The sequence below is a fragment of the Gopherus evgoodei genome, unplaced genomic scaffold, assembly GCF_007399415.2.
Source record: "Gopherus evgoodei ecotype Sinaloan lineage unplaced genomic scaffold, rGopEvg1_v1.p scaffold_35_arrow_ctg1, whole genome shotgun sequence".
Lineage (NCBI taxonomy): Eukaryota > Metazoa > Chordata > Testudines > Testudinidae > Gopherus > Gopherus evgoodei.
Genome location: NW_022060027.1, coordinates 5047741 through 5061860, shown reverse-complemented (window position 1 = coordinate 5061860; position 14120 = coordinate 5047741). Strand labels below are relative to the sequence as shown.

Below are 14120 nucleotides of genomic sequence, written 5' to 3'. Positions count from 1 at the left end.
GCCCCCCTGCTTGTGGAGTGTAAGAACCCCCAGACCCATAAACCAGCTCGTGATCAGACCCAGGGTACAGGGGAGGGATCCCCCATAGGACCCTAGCCTGGCTCAGAGGTGCAGCAAACGCCAAGGGACGGTGAACAGCCCCCCACCCCCAATCGATGGGACTCGTCCCAGGGACGGGGAAGGGGTCCCTGTATAACCCCCGAGAGGCTGGCTGGGACCCACAGGCCCGGTGCTTTCCCCCCGCAGCCCCCTCGGGGCTGCTCTCTCAGTGGGGTGAGACCCTCAGCTTCCTGCCCCCTGGGACCCACCCTCGGGGCCTGCAGCCCCCTCCCCTGGGTCAGGCCAGGTTGCCCCACAGTGAGTGCCCCAGGATGGGCCCTGGGGGCAGACAGACCCCCGCCCCGAGGGAGCCAGGCCCCCCCCAGCTCCAGGCTTGAGACTGACTTGGCCAGTGTGGGGAGCGCAGGGGGGTTGATGGGGGTCTGGGCGCAGAGACAGTGGGCAGGGCCGTTGTCTTCTGGGCCCCTTCCTGGGCATGGAGTGGGGGGGGGGTCTCATGAGTCACACTTGGGTTTGTGCAGCGAGCAAACAGCCTCTTGCACCCCCTCCCACTCGACCATGCAGCACATGGGGAAACTGAGGCAGACACCGTCTTCATACAAAATATTATGAATAATTCCCACTTGGCCACAGTGCCCCGCCCCAGGTGTTGGGGGAGGAACTCAGGCATCCGGGTCCCACCAGGGCAAAGGGTCCTCAAATAACCAGCCCCCCACGCTGGCACGAAGGCAAATCCATTGGTTTCCAGTTACATTTCGGGCCCGCTGGGGGTTGTGTGGCGGGTGGGGGTGGGGGGAGTCATTTGCTTCTTCCTGCTGGGTCATCTGTCCTCGCAGACCCTGGTCCCCCCAAAACACCCCCCGAGGAAAAATCCATCTCCGGCTTCCCCGGCACTGCAGCTACGAGGTCCAGACAGCGGGAGCCATGGGGCCGGGTCAGCGCTGCACAGCACCTCCTGGGGGTAGACAGCCAGCCCCACGGCCCGTGGGGGGCCAGCCTCAGGGCTCAGCTTTCCAGTCCGCCGAGGGGAACGGCCGATTCCACCCTCTGCGTGGCTCGTGGGAGCGGCGCGTGGAAAGCAGCATCCGGCTCCAGTGGCCCCAGCCTCCACCTGCGCTGGCTGCCCGTGTGGCAGAGTCCAGAGCAGCAGGACCGACCATGGCTCCGGGAGTCCTGGGAGGAGACAGGGAAAAGGGGAGGGAGTAGAAAGAAATGGAACCCAGGAGTCCTGCCTCGCGGCCCACCCCCACTCTAACCCCCTAGACCCCACTCCCCTTCCAGAGCTGGGGAGAGAACCCAGGAGTCCTGGCTCCTGGCCCACCCCCACTCTAACCCCCTAGACCCCACTCCCCTTCCAGAGCTGGGGAGAGAACCCAGGAGTCCTGGCTCCCGGCCCACCCCTGCTCTAACCCACTAAACCCCACTCCCCTTCCAGAGCTGGGGAGAGAACCCAGGAGTCCTGGCTCCTGGCCCACCCCCGCTCTAACCACTAGACCCCACTCCCCTTCCAGAGCTGGGGAGAGAACCCAGGAGTCCTTGCTCCCGGCCCACCCCTGCTCTAACCCACTAAACCCCACTCCCCTTCCAGAGCTGGGGAGAGAATCCAGGAGTCCTGGCTCCTGGCCTACCCCCGCTCTAACCACTAGACACCACTCCCCTTCCAGAGCTGGGGAGAGAACCCAGGAGTCCTGGCTTCTGGCCCAACCCCGCTCTAACCCATTAGACCCCAGCCCCCTCCACAAGCCGGGAAGAGAACCCAGGAGTCCTGGCTCCCTGCCCCTCCCCCCCCCGCTCTAACCACTAGACCCCACTCCCCTTCCCAAGACTGTCCCCCAGAAAAGAGCCTGCACCCCATGTGTTGGGGGAGGGGGGGTTATACCTGAGCCATCTCTCTCCTATCAGCTCCTGCACCCCGCTCGTTCAGGTGTCCGACCACTCGGACTCCTGGGTCCCCTGGGGGGAGAGAGGGAAGAAGCAGCTGCAGGAGTCCTGGGATCTGCCCTCCCTCCCTCCCACCGGCCAGAAGCCCCGTCCCTTCGCCCCCTACCTGGCCATGGAGCCTCCTCTGACGCTGCCACACGAAGGCCAGAGACACCAGGATGGGCACCAGGAGGATCAGCACCGGCAGGTGGTTCTGGTGCAAGGAGCCGGCCCCGGACGCCTGGGTTCCCACCTGCTTCTGGCTGGAGAAGCCGGGCTTCGGGAGCCCGAGCGGAGCAGGCGGCAGAGCCGGGGCTGCTAGGGGGACACGGAGAACATGGAGAGAGAGGGGAGGAGCGATTCCCCGCCGGGGGGAAGGGGAGGGGGGCTGTGTTGGGGGGCAGGGTGGAGCGGGGTATCGGGTTGAGAGCAGTGAAGGGGATGAGGGAAGGGGGGGGGTTGGAGGAGGTGCCAGATTGGCAGCGAATACCGGTCCAGGCGGCTGTACATGGCTAGCAGTGGATGCGCGGCCAGTTGCTGGGGAGCTGGGGGGGGGGTCAGCAGGGGGTTGCCAGGGTGCTGGGGGGGGAGGCGGGGGAGCCAGGGGCCACCAGTGGGTACCTGGCTGGCAACAGCTGTGGGTACAGTGGCTGGGGGAGCAGGAGGGGTCAGGGGGGTGGGCCAGGAGAGCTGGGAGGGTACCTAAGGGTCAGGGGGACCGGGGGGGGGTGTCTCCGGGTGCATTTGGGGGGGTACCTGTCTGCCAGCGGATGGGGGGAGGGGAGACCGGGTCTCAGGGTACATTTGGGGGAGGTGTGCCTGGCTGGCACCAGATGGGGGTTGGGGGAACCAGGTCTCAAGGGGGGTCCTGAGGGGTAACTAACTGGCAGCGGATGGGGGTCAGGGTGGTTATGGGGGGTACCTGGCTGGCAGCAGACGGGTTGAGGGGGGTCTCAGGGGGGTACCCGGCTGCCAGTGGATGAGGGTCGGGGGTTCTTGGGGGGGAACCTGGCTGGCAGGGAACAGGGGTTAGGGGTTCTCGGGGGGTACCTGGCTGGCAGTGGACAGGGGGACTGGGGGAGTCCCAGGGAGGGTTTGGGGGGGTACCTGGCTGGCAGTGGACAGGGGGACTGGGGGAGTCCCAGGGAGGGTTTGGGGGGGTACCTGGCTGGCACTGGATGAGGTTCGGGGGGGGCATGGCTGGCAGCAGATGGGGGTACTGGGGGAGTCCCAGGGAGGGTTTTGGGGGGTACCTGGCTGGCAGCAGATGGGGGCCAGGGGGAGCATCTGACTGGCAGTGAACAGGGGTCGGGGGGGGTCTCAGGGGGGTACCTGGCTGGCAGCGGAAAGGGGTTGCGGGGTTCTTGGGGGGGCGTACCTGGCTGGCAGCAGACAGGGGTCGGGGGGTCTCAGGGGGGGAATCTGGCTGGCAGCAGACGGGGGGACTGGGGGTTCTCGGGGTGGTACCTGGCTGGCAGTGGACGGGGATCGGGGGGGCCTCAGGGGGGTACCTGGATGGCAGCGGACAGGGGTCGGGGGGGTCTCGGGGGGGGGTCCCTGGCTGGCAGAGGACGGGGGTCGGGGGCGTCTCAGGGGGGTACCTGGCTGGCAGCGGACGGGGGTCGGGGGCGTCTCAGGGGGGTACCTGGCTGGCAGCGGACAGGGATCGGGGGGTCTCGGGGGGTACCTGGCTGGCAGTGGACAGGGGCGTCTCAGGGGGGTACCTGGCTGGCAGCGGACAGGGGTCGGGGGGTCTCAGGGGGGTACCTGGCTGGCAGCGGACGGGGGTCGGGGGCGTCTCAGGGGGGTACCTGGCTGGCAGCGGATGGGGGTCAGGGGGTACCTGGCTGGCAGCGGACAGGGATCAGTGGGTCTCAGGGGGGTACCTGGCTGGCAGCGGATGGGGATCGGGGGGTCTCAGGGGGGTACCTGGCTGGCAGCGGACGGGGATCGGGGGGGTACCTGGCTGGCAGCGGACAGGGGTCAAGGGGGTCTCAGGGGGGTACCTGGCTGGCAGCGGATGGGGGTCAGGGGGGTACCTGGCTGGCAGCGGACGGGGATCGGGGGGTCTCAGGGGGGTACCTGGCTGGCAGCGGATGGGGGTCAGGGGGGTACCTGGCTGGCAGCAGACGGGGATCGGGGGGGGTCTCAGGGGGGTACCTGGCTGGCAGCGGACGGGGGTCAGGGGTGTCTCAGAGGGGTACCTGGCTCGCAGCGGACGGGGATCGGGGGGTCTCAGGGGGGTACCTGGCTGGCAGCGGACGGGGATCGGGGGGGTCTCAGGGGGGTACCTGGCTGGCAGCGGATGGGGATCGGGGGCGTCTCAGGGGGGTACCTGGCTGGTAGCGGATGGGGATCGGGGGCGTCTCAGGGGGGTACCTGGCTGGCAGCAGACGGGGGTCAGGGGGGTCTCAGGGGAGTACCTGGCTGGCAGCGGACGGGGATCGGGGGGGGTCTCAGGGGGGTACCTGGCTGGCAGCAGACGGGGGTCAGGGGGGTCTCAGGGGAGTACCTGGCTGGCAGCGGACGGGGATCGGGGGGGGTCTCAGGGGGGTACCTGGCTGGCAGCGGACGGGGGTGCAGTTACTGAAGTCGATGGGCCCCGCCTGACGTAGGATTTTGCTCCTCAGCGCCGCCAGGTGGCCGTTCAGGGCATTCAGCATCCATGACACGTTGGTGCGTTCCCACCCCACGCAGCCCATGGGATCCTGGGGGGCAGAGGTGGGGGGTCAGGTGTCACCGCATGGGGGGAGAGCCACTGGAACCTGACCCCTCTGTGCTATCCCCCTCCCCACCACACACCTAGAAAGGACAGGCCCCTGCCCCATTCCCCACCGCCCTGAGTCAGCCAGTCCCTGCCCTGGGGCTGGATGGGAGCCGGTGCCCCCGGGAGGGGACAGGCCCCCGTGCCCCATTCCCTGCCCCCCTAAGCCAGCCAGTCCCTGCCCTGGGGCCGGGTGGGAGCCGGTGTCCCCTGGAGGGGACAGGCCCCATGCCCCATTCCCTGCCCCCCTGAGCCAGCCAGTCCCTGCCCTGGGGCCGGGTGGGAGCCGGCGCCCCCAAAAGAGGCAGCCCCGCCCCAGCGCTTACGGTAATGCCGCACTCCTGGACGAACTGGATCTGCTTGGTCACAGTGGCCACGAGGGGCTGCAGGGCCGGGCCCGCGACGCCCCCCATGTGCCCCAGCTCCGCTGCCAGGAAATGGATCCTCCACAGCTCAGCGCACCAGGTGTCCTGGGGGAGAAACGGGGGGGAGAGGTCAGAGGGACCATGGGGGGAGAAGCCTTGGCTTATGGGGGAGGGGGGCTCTGGATATCAGGGGGATCCCCCCTTCTCTCACCGGTTCCAGGTTCGACGGCATCGAGACGGGGTAATCGTGGAGCAGGTGCTGGGTCTGAAGGAGAGGGGGAGACGGAGGGATGAGTTGGGGGTGGGGCCGTGCTGGGAGGGTGATGGGGGGCCCCTGGGGGCCCAACGGGGGCACCGCTCACCAGCTCGTCAATGGCCATGGAGAAGGTCGTGCTCAGCGGGTGGAACGAGAAGATGCAGCCGTGGGCCGGGGGGACCAGGACCAGCAGCAGCAAGAGGGGGACCTGGGGGGGGCAGATGTGAGTCAAGGACCCCCCGGCCCTTCCCTGCAAGCTCAGATCCCTTCCAGCCAGTCCCCTCCCCTCCACATTCCCCAATCTCCCCAGCCAGCCCAGCCCCCCAGGCCCCCCTCCCAGCCAGCCCAGCCCCCCCAGACCCTTCCCTGTAAGCTCAGATCACCCCCAGCCAGGCCCCTCCGACATTCCCCAACCCCCCCAGCCAGCCCCAATCCCCCTCAGCCAGCCAAGATCTCCCCCCCAACCATACCCAACCCCCCTCAGTCCCCTCAACCAAACCAACCCTGATGTATCGCCTGGTCTGTCTCAGCCCAGCCCCCCCCCCCCCCACACCACGGAGGCTCCGGGTGGGGGTGGGGCATCGGGGGGCGCATGGCGCCAAGTCATCTCCTCACTGGGGGGTGGGCGGTCGGCATGCTGGAGGGGGGCACTCGGCGGGGGAGCTGAGGGGGCCAAGAAAGGGCAGGTGTGAGACCTGGGATGTAGGGGGCTGCGGGTCGGGAGTGAGGGGCACCAGCAGGGCTAGGGGGAGCCCAGGGCTGGGCTGGCAGGGGCTGCGGGTCGGGAGTGAGGGGCACCGCAGGGCTGGGGGGGCTGGGCTGGGCTAGCAGGGGCTGCGGATCGGGAGTGAGGGGCACCGCAGGGCTGGGGGGGCGGGGCTGGGCTGGCAGGGGCTGCGGGTCGGAGTGAGGGGCACCGCAGGGCTGAGGGGGGCTGCGGGTCGGGAGTGAGGGGCACCGCAGAGCAGGGGGGGCGGGGCTGGGCTGGCAGGGGCTGCGGGTCGGGAGTGAGGGGCACCGCAGGGCTGGGGGGGCGGGGCTGGCAGGGGCTGCGGGTCGGGAGTGAGGGGCACCGCAGGGCTGGGGGGGCGGGGCTGGGCTGGCAGGGGCTGCGGGTCGGGAGTGAGGGGCACCGCAGAGCGGGGGGGCAGGGCTGGGCTGGCGGGGCCAGCAATTGGCAGGATCGGAGCCAGCGCCCCACCCCTGTCACACTCAGAATAGTTACTGGGAACGCGAACCACGTGTATCACTCAGCCCAAAGCCCCCCCTCCGCCCACCGCTGCCCTGGGGGGGATGCTCCCCCTCTCCGGCCCCCGCTGCCCTGGGGGGCTGCTCCCCGCTGTCCGTGCCCTGGGGGGGCTGTTCTCCCCCGCTGTTTGTGCCCTGTGGGGGCTGCTCCCCGCTGTCCGTGCCGGGGGGGGCTGTTCTCCCCCGCTGTTTGTGCCCCCTCGGTCTGTGCCGACCCCCCTCACCTCTCCAGGGATCGTGCGGGGGGGCCCGGCTCAGACCCCCCCAAGGCCGCAGCCCCGGCCCCCAGCCCCCCGCACTGAGCCGCCGTCGGCCCCGCCGCTCGCAGCTGCTCAGATGGGATCGAAAGTGAAACTGTCGGAACCCGGGGGCGTTGGGAGGGGCCGGGGAGGCGAGGAGCGTCCGAGGTGAGGGGCGCTGTGCGGGGACGGGGGGGGGGAGGCGAGGAGCTGCGGGGGGGCCCTTCCACCCCCACCCCCCCGCACCACGCCCTGGCCAGCGCCCGGCCAATCTCAGCGAATCGGCGCCCATCGACACAGCCCAGGGAGGGGTGCGCCTCACTCCCGACCTGCAACCCCCCCCGCCTCCCCGCACTCCCGACCTGCAGCCCCCCCCTCCCCTCCGGTGCGCCTCACTCCCGACCTGCAGCCCCCCCCTCCACTCCGGGGCGCCTCACTCCCGACCTGCAGCCCCTGCCAGCCCCAGGTCCCCGCGGTGGGGTCCTGTCCTGAGCCGGGTCCCTGGGTGGGGCTGACGCCCGGCCATGGCGCTCTGCGGGCAGCCGGAGCGGGGGGGGGAGGGGGTGTGCTGAGAACCAGGCAGCTCAGTTTATGGGGTCAGGACCCACCCCCACCCAGGTCCCTGTAGCCCCGCGCCCCGCTGCATCCCCTTCCCTCCCCTCCCCCCCCGCACCCCAGCGCCCCCCGCCTCTCCCCTCTCAGCCCAGCACCCCCCACTTAGCCCCCGCCCCTCCCCCTTCAGCCCAGTGCCCCCACTAAGCCCCCTACAGCCTGTGTCCCCCACTGCACCCCCACTCCCTGCAGCCCAGTGCCCCCCGCTGAGCCTCCTGCCCCTCCCCCCACAGCCCAGTGCCCCCTGCTGAGCGCCCTTCCCCACAGCCCAGTGCCCCCCACAGCCCAGTGCCCCCTGTAGCCCCCCTGCCCAATCCCCGACAGCCCAGCACCCTCTCCTGCCCCCATCCCTCTCCCTGCAGCCCAGTGCCCCCGGCTGGCCCCCTGCCCTGGTCCCTGCAGCCCAGTGCCCCCTGGGGCCAGCCCTGCCAGTGTGCTAACAAGTGTGGTGCTCGGGGCAGGACCTGGGGCCAGAACCCCGGCCGTGAAGCGGCGCGAGCCCAGGGATCCTGATGCATCTTTTGGTCCCTCCTTTGCAGCCAGACGCGTCCCAGCTCCACTCGCCCAAGAGAGGCCAATGGCTGCAGACGGCGCTCTGGAGCCGGTGGAGGAACCCAGCCGTGGTCAGGAAACGCGTCAGCCGGGCGTCCCCACGTGTGCGGATCCGGGTCTGAATGTCGGGGGGCCTGGAGGTGCCCGGACCCTGCTGGGATGCGGGACACCCCCTGTCTGCACTGAGTGGGGCTGCGAAAAGCACCAAGAACCCCCCCCGGCGAATGGGGGTGAGTAACATCCCCCCCTACCAGTGGTGACACTTCCTCACATCTAGCTCCCGCCCGGGCGCTGGCTCAGGAAGCTGTGGCAGGATGTCACCCCTGCAGAGCAGCTCGCTCGCGCGGCAGCGGGTGACCTGACCCGGGGAACAGAGACGGGGACGGGACCCCGAGAGCTGGGGGAGGAGGGTTGGAGCCCAGCAGCTGGCGGGTGTGAAGGGGAGTCACCCCATTGCCAGAACCGGGGCGAGAACCCAGGAGTCCTGGCTCCCAGCCCCTGCTGCTCTGAGTGCAGTGGGACCGGGGCGTGGGGTGCTGACGCTGGCTTGGCTCGACTTCCCCAAACCGTCTGTCTGGGGCTGGAGAGAGGCCTGGTGCAGCTGGGCCCACGGACCCAGGGCTGGGACCTCGGCCACAGGTCCGGGGGGAGGGCAGGGGGGCGTCACCCTGGCTCAGCCCCTAGATCCCTCCAGGCCCCAGACTCCCTGGCCCGGCCCGGCCCAGCCCGGCTTCACTCCTATCCTGCCACTTGGCTCGGAAACCTCCCTCCTGGCCCCACACTCCTCCGTCAGGGGCTACTTCCTTCCACCTCTTCTGCCTCCATTTCCCCTTCCCTGCGTCCCCTCCCCCATGTCCCCTCCCCCTCCATTTCCACCCTCCCTGCATCCCCGCCCATCCCCCTCCCCCATTTCCACCCTCCTTCCCTCCACTCCACCCACCCGTCCATTCCCCTGACCCCACATCTCTCTGTGTCCCCCCCCAGTCTGATACCCCGTGTTACGGAGTGTGGGGGAGTCCGGGCCCCGCACCCCCCCACACTTCCTGTGATTCACCGGGGCTCTCAGCCGGCCGGTAACACGGGGGGTTAAGAGCCGACACGAACACAGCCCAAAACAGAGCTTGTGGGTAAAGGAAACAGGACCCCTCACTCAGCTCCATCTTTGGGAGTGGAGAGCCCAGACCCCGGTTCTGGGCCTCCCCCCGTTTCCCCAGCCAGCTCCAAAATGAACCCCCTTCCCGCTGCGCCCCCCAGCCCCTCCTCCAGCCTTTGTCACCTGGCCCCAGCCCCCCACCCCCCTGGCTCAACTTTACAGGCTCAGATATCGTCCCTGAAGTGGAGTCACCCCCTGAGATCCCAACACCATCCAGCACCAATGGAAAACTCCCCTCCACATTCCCAGGTCAATACTCCCCCACCCCCTGCTCCGTCCCACCCTGTGGGAGCCCCCAGCTGCTGAGGTTCTGGGCGGGGGCCATGCGATTCTAGATAAACCCAGGACATCCCCCCCTCCGGCACTAGGGGGTGCTGGGGTGCAGGGAACGGGGCTGGGGTTCCCTCCCCCCGCAGTCAGTGCACTCTGTGACCAGAGCAGCCCCCTCCTGCCCCAGTGACCCCCCATTTCCCCACCAGGACTCCTGGGTTCTCTCCCTGGCTCTGAGAAGGGAGTGGGGTCTAGTGGTTAGAGCAGGGGGGTTTGGGAGCCAGGACTCCAGGATTCTCCCCCTGGTCTGGGAGGGGAGTGGGGTCTAGTGGTTAGAGCAGGGGGTGTTGGGAGCCAGGACTCCAGGAGTCTCCCCCTGGTCTGGGAGGGGAGTGGGGTCTAGTGGTTAGAGCAGAGGGGGTTGGGAGGTGTCACGGAGTGTGGGGGAGTGAGGGCCCTGCACCCCCACTTACTGCGATTCGCCGGGACTCTCAGCCAGCCAGTAAACAGAAGGTTTATTAGACGACAGGAAGACAGTCTCAAGCAGGGCTTGTAGGTACAACCAGGACCCCTCAGCCAGGTCCTCCCGGGGGGCAAGGATCTTAGACCCCAGACTTGGGGTTCCCTGCGTCTTCCCCGCCAGCCCAAAACTGAAACCAGAAAACCGTCCCAGCCCGCTCTGTCCCTTTGTCCAGCTTCCCGGGCAAAGGTGTCGACTCCCCACCCGCTTCCTGGCTCAGGTCCGTCCCTCACCTAAAGTCACCCCCGGCTCTGCCATCCCCCATGCAGACATTCCCAGGTCACAGGGGCCAGGACTCCTGGGTTCTCTCTCAGCGGGGGGGCTGCGGATCAGGCCTGAGGGGCACCAGGAGAGCAGGCGGGGCTGGAGGGGGTGCGGGGGACGGGGACACTGTTGCTCTGACTGTTCTCGCCTGCCTCTGGGTTGGATTGTGGCTGACCGGGCCGATCCGGGGTCAAGCGGTGGCTCTGCTCCCCCCGACAACACACGTCCTGCTGGAGCTGGGGTCACCTACCCCTGTGGCTGGGATGGGGTGGGGGGGGAGCATGGGGGCAGGGCTGTGCTGGCAGCCGGAGGCCTTTTGGGAACAGAGGTAACTGGGCCAGGAAAAGCCTCTCCCACTTCTCCTCTAACCACTCCCCCATCCATCCCCCCCTTTCCTCCCACCCCTGTTCCCCTCCCCCCTTTCCCTTCTATTCACCCCCTTCCCCCAGGCTGGGATCTCCTTCCCTCATCATCGCTGGGAGCCATGACTGCCCCGGGCTCCTGGGTCTCCTTCCGGCCGCTCCCCAAGCTGACCCTCGGCCTGCTGGCCATCATGACCTTCTCCTTCCTCATCCACCTAAGCACCCGGTTCCCTACTGCAAGGCAGAGGCTCCCCTCCCCAAAAGCAATGGAGGGGTCCCCGCCACATCCTATGGAGCGGGGCATGTGGACTGTGAACTCCGCCGGGCGCCTGGGGAACCAGATGGGGGAATATGCCACCCTCTATGCCTTGGCCAAGATGAACGGACGCCAGGCCTACATCCTCCCAGAGATGCACCAGCAGCTGGCGCCGCTCTTCCGCATCACCCTGCCCGTGCTGTCCAGCGACGTGGTCCAGAACATCCCGTGGAAGGACTACGGGCTTCACGACTGGATGTCGGAGGAGTACAGGCACATCGAGGGGAAATACGTCCGGCTGACGGGCTACCCCTGCTCCTGGACCTTCTACCACCACCTCCGGCAGGAGATCCTCCAGGAATTCTCTTTCCACAACCACGTCAAGGAGGAGGCCAACCGGTACCTGGCCGGGCTGCGTGGGCAGCGCCGGAACGTGACCTACGTGGGCGTGCACGTCCGGAGGGGGGACTATGTCCAGGAGATGCCCAAGTTCTGGAAGGGGGTTGTGGCGGACAAGGCCTACCTGGAGAAGGCCATGGGCTACTTCCGGGCCAAGTACCAGGAGCCGGTCTTCGTGGTGACCAGCAACGGGATGGAGTGGTGCCGGGAGAACATCGACGCCTCACAAGGGGATGTGTATTTCTCGGGGGATGGGAAGGAGTCGTCGCCAGGGAGGGACTTTGCTCTCTTGGCCCATTGCAACCACACGATCATGACCATCGGGACCTTCGGCATCTGGGCTGGTTACCTGGCTGGGGGGGAGACCATCTACTTGGCCAACTACATGCTCCCCGACTCTCCCTTCCTCAAGATCTTCAAGCCCGAGGCCGCCTTCCTGCCCGAGTGGATCGGGATCGACGCCGATCTCTCCCCCCTGCTCAGTGGTACGACTGGCTAAAGGAGCTCAGCCAGTGGCCACAAGCTGCCAACAGGATCCACCCAACAGGACTTGGCTGGTTGGTGGAGGACTGGGCACCTGGGACCCCTGGCTGGTTCTGGCTGCGCTGGGGAGAGCGGGGGAGATTGGAGCTGGGCTGGTGGGATTCAGAGCCCCACGTGGAGCAGCCAGTGACCTAGACCGGACTCATAGGAGTCTCGAGTGATGGGACCCTCTCGGTCTGTTGAATGGTTAGAGCAGAGGGGAGCGGGGGCTGGGAGCCAGGAGTCTTGGGTTCGAGTCCAGCTGCAGAAGGTGATGAGTGGGGTCTGTGACGGGTTGTCGTCCCCCCCACCCTGATGTACTGGGGTACCACTGAGCCCACCTGTTCCCCCAGCCTGGGCTCCCTTACACCGTCCTGCTGAGCCAGGCCCTCAGGGCTCCTCCAGCACACACAGGTAGGGACACCCCCAGCCGCAGAAAGTCACTGAGATCAGGTCTGCGGGGGGAGGCTTCAGCCGGGGAAGAGCCCAGCACTCCAGGGCACACCCCCTCTGGGGTGCAACCCCCAAATTGTGTTGCTGGGCGCTGCATGGAGACCCGCCCAGCGAAGCTCGTGGAGTTCGCCCCCTCCCGCAATGGGGAGGAAGAGCTGCCCAGCGTTTCGCCCCCCGGTTAGGAAGTCCACATGTTGGTTTTAGAGAAAACAAAACAAAGCTTATTAGCTGCAAAAGACAGATGGGACGTGATGTGGCAAATTGCCAGCACTGCTCTGATGGGTCCCGCGCTCGCTCTTCTTGTGGGGGTGTTCAGGGCACCGTTTCCTGCCCCGAGCTGGGGTATTAACTGTCCCACTAGTATCCCAGAGAAAGGGAGTGGAGAGGGAGGGGCCCAGCCCAGCCCAGGGATAGTGGCAAACCACTTGAGCTAAGGGTTCCTCCCCCTGGGCTACTTCCCTCTCCAGACTTCAGCTTGTGGGGCTTCCTGCCCTCTCTCTGCTTGGGCAAGGTTTCTCCCAACCCCTTGTGTCTGTAGAGTCCCTCTGCTCTGTACAAGCCGGGTGTCCCTTTACTTAGGGTCTTTCCCATCACAGCACTTTGCCAAGCTCTCCTCTGCTTCCCTCCAAACCGTTCCTTGCTCCAATGCCTCCAAACCACTCCCTGCTCCAACTCCAACTCCTCCAAACCGCTCCGCTCCGCTCCACTCCAACTCCTCCAAACTGCCCCACTCCAATTCCTCCGAACTGCTCCCTGCTCCAACTCCAACTCCTCCAAACCACTCTGCTCCAACGCCTCCAAACCGCTCCATGCTCCAACTCCTCCAAACCGCTCCAACTCCAACTCCTCCAAACCACTCTGCTCCAATGCCTCCAAACCGCTCCCTGCTCCAACTCCAACTCCTCCAAACCACTCCCTGCTCCAACTCCAACGCCTCCAAACTGCTCCCTGCTCCAACTCCTCCAAACTGCTCCACTCCAACTCCAACTCCTCCAAACTGCTCCACTCCGCTCCAACTCCTCCAAACCGCTCCCTGCTCCAACTCCTCCAAACCGCTCCAACTCCAACTCCTCCAAACCGCTCCGCTCCAACGCCTCCAAACCGCTCTGCTCCAACTCCTCCAAACCGCTCTGCTCCAACTCCTCCAAACCGCTCCCTGCTCCAACTCCTCCAAACTGCTCCACTTCAAGTCCTCCAAACCGCTCCCTGCTCCAACTCCAACTCCTCCAAACCACTCCCTGCTCCAACTCCAACTCCTCCAAACCGCTCCCTGCTCCAACTCCTCCAAACCGCTCCCTGCTCCAACTCCAACTCCTCCAAACTGCTCCCTGCTCCAACTCCAACTCCTCCAAACTGCTCCCTGCTCCAACTCCTCCAAACTGCTCCACTCCAACTCCAACTCCTCCAAACTGCTCCCTGCTCCAACTCCTCCAAACTGCTCCACTCCGCTCCAACGCCTCCAAACCGCTCCCTGCTCCAACTCCTCCAAACCGCTCCGCTCCAACTCCTCCAAACCGCTCCGCTCCAACTTCTCCAAACCGCTCTGCTCCAACTCCTCCAAACCGCTCTGCTCCAACTCCTCCAAACCGCTCCCTGCTCCAACTCCTCCAAACTGCTCCACTTCAAGTCCTCCAAACCGCTCCCTGCTCCAACTCCAACTCCTCCAAACCACTCCCTGCTCCAACTCCAACTCCTCCAAACCGCTCCCTGCTCCAACTCCTCCAAACCGCTCCCTGCTCCAACTCCAACTCCTCCAAACCGCTCCCTGCTCCAACTCCTCCAAACCGCTCCCTGCTCCAACTCCAACTCCTCCAAACTGCTCCCTGCTCCAACGCCAACTCCTCCAAACTGCTCTCCGCTCCAACTCCTCCAAACTGCTCCCTGCTCCAGCTCCAACTCCTCCAA

At 66.9% G+C, this 14120-nt stretch overlaps 2 protein-coding genes across 6 annotated transcripts; one reads left to right on the top strand and one right to left on the bottom strand.

The window, feature by feature from the left end:
* Nucleotides 1-846: 846 nt before the first annotated feature.
* Nucleotides 847-8035, bottom strand: FLT3LG (fms related tyrosine kinase 3 ligand). Of its 4 annotated transcripts, none has more exons than XM_030544924.1 (8): nucleotides 7929-8035; nucleotides 5919-6028; nucleotides 5472-5573; nucleotides 5321-5374; nucleotides 5071-5214; nucleotides 4538-4688; nucleotides 2108-2298; nucleotides 847-1233 (listed from the first exon to the last, which is right to left on the bottom strand). In XM_030544924.1, the coding sequence occupies exons 2-8, from the start codon at nucleotides 5970-5972 to the stop codon at nucleotides 1066-1068; spliced, it is 864 nt and encodes a 287-aa protein (XP_030400784.1). In that variant the 5' UTR covers nucleotides 5973-6028; nucleotides 7929-8035; the 3' UTR covers nucleotides 847-1065. The 4 variants fall into 4 exon arrangements, with proteins under 4 accessions (XP_030400784.1, XP_030400783.1, XP_030400785.1 ...); XM_030544923.1 differs by lacking the exon at nucleotides 7929-8035 and adding an exon at nucleotides 6838-6913; XM_030544925.1 differs by lacking the exons at nucleotides 5919-6028; nucleotides 7929-8035 and adding an exon at nucleotides 6838-6922.
* On the top strand, nucleotides 6979-13181 carry LOC115641581 (galactoside 2-alpha-L-fucosyltransferase 2-like). Of its 2 annotated transcripts, none has more exons than XM_030544863.1 (3): nucleotides 6979-7020; nucleotides 8004-8246; nucleotides 10673-13181. In XM_030544863.1, exons 2-3 carry the CDS (start codon nucleotides 8042-8044, stop codon nucleotides 11737-11739), a joined length of 1272 nt encoding a protein of 423 aa, XP_030400723.1. In that variant the 5' UTR covers nucleotides 6979-7020; nucleotides 8004-8041; the 3' UTR covers nucleotides 11740-13181. The 2 variants fall into 2 exon arrangements, with proteins under 2 accessions (XP_030400723.1, XP_030400724.1); XM_030544864.1 differs by lacking the exon at nucleotides 6979-7020 and adding an exon at nucleotides 8426-8450 and having other exon boundaries at nucleotides 8139-8246.
* The last annotated feature ends 939 nt before the right edge of the window (nucleotides 13182-14120 follow it).

What these genes read in the sequence shown, in the direction of transcription:
- FLT3LG (XM_030544924.1), bottom strand. Translation starts at nt 5,972, where the DNA reads ATGACTTGGCGCCATGCGCCCCCCGATGCCCCACCCCCACCCGGAGCC. An exon ending in CCCCGTCCGCTGCCAGCCAG is followed by an intron (nt 2,299 to 4,537) that starts GTACCCCCCTGA and finishes GTGTCCCCCTAG; the next exon opens with CAGCCCCGGCTCTGCCGCCT. An exon ending in AGAGGAGGCTCCATGGCCAG is followed by an intron (nt 1,234 to 2,107) that starts GTAGGGGGCGAA and finishes GTCTCCTCCCAG; the next exon opens with GACTCCCGGAGCCATGGTCG.
- LOC115641581 (XM_030544863.1), top strand. Translation starts at nt 8,042, where the DNA reads ATGGCTGCAGACGGCGCTCTGGAGCCGGTGGAGGAACCCAGCCGTGGT. An exon ending in ACCCCCCCCGGCGAATGGGG is followed by an intron (nt 8,247 to 10,672) that starts GTGAGTAACATC and finishes CCCTTCCCCCAG; the next exon opens with GCTGGGATCTCCTTCCCTCA.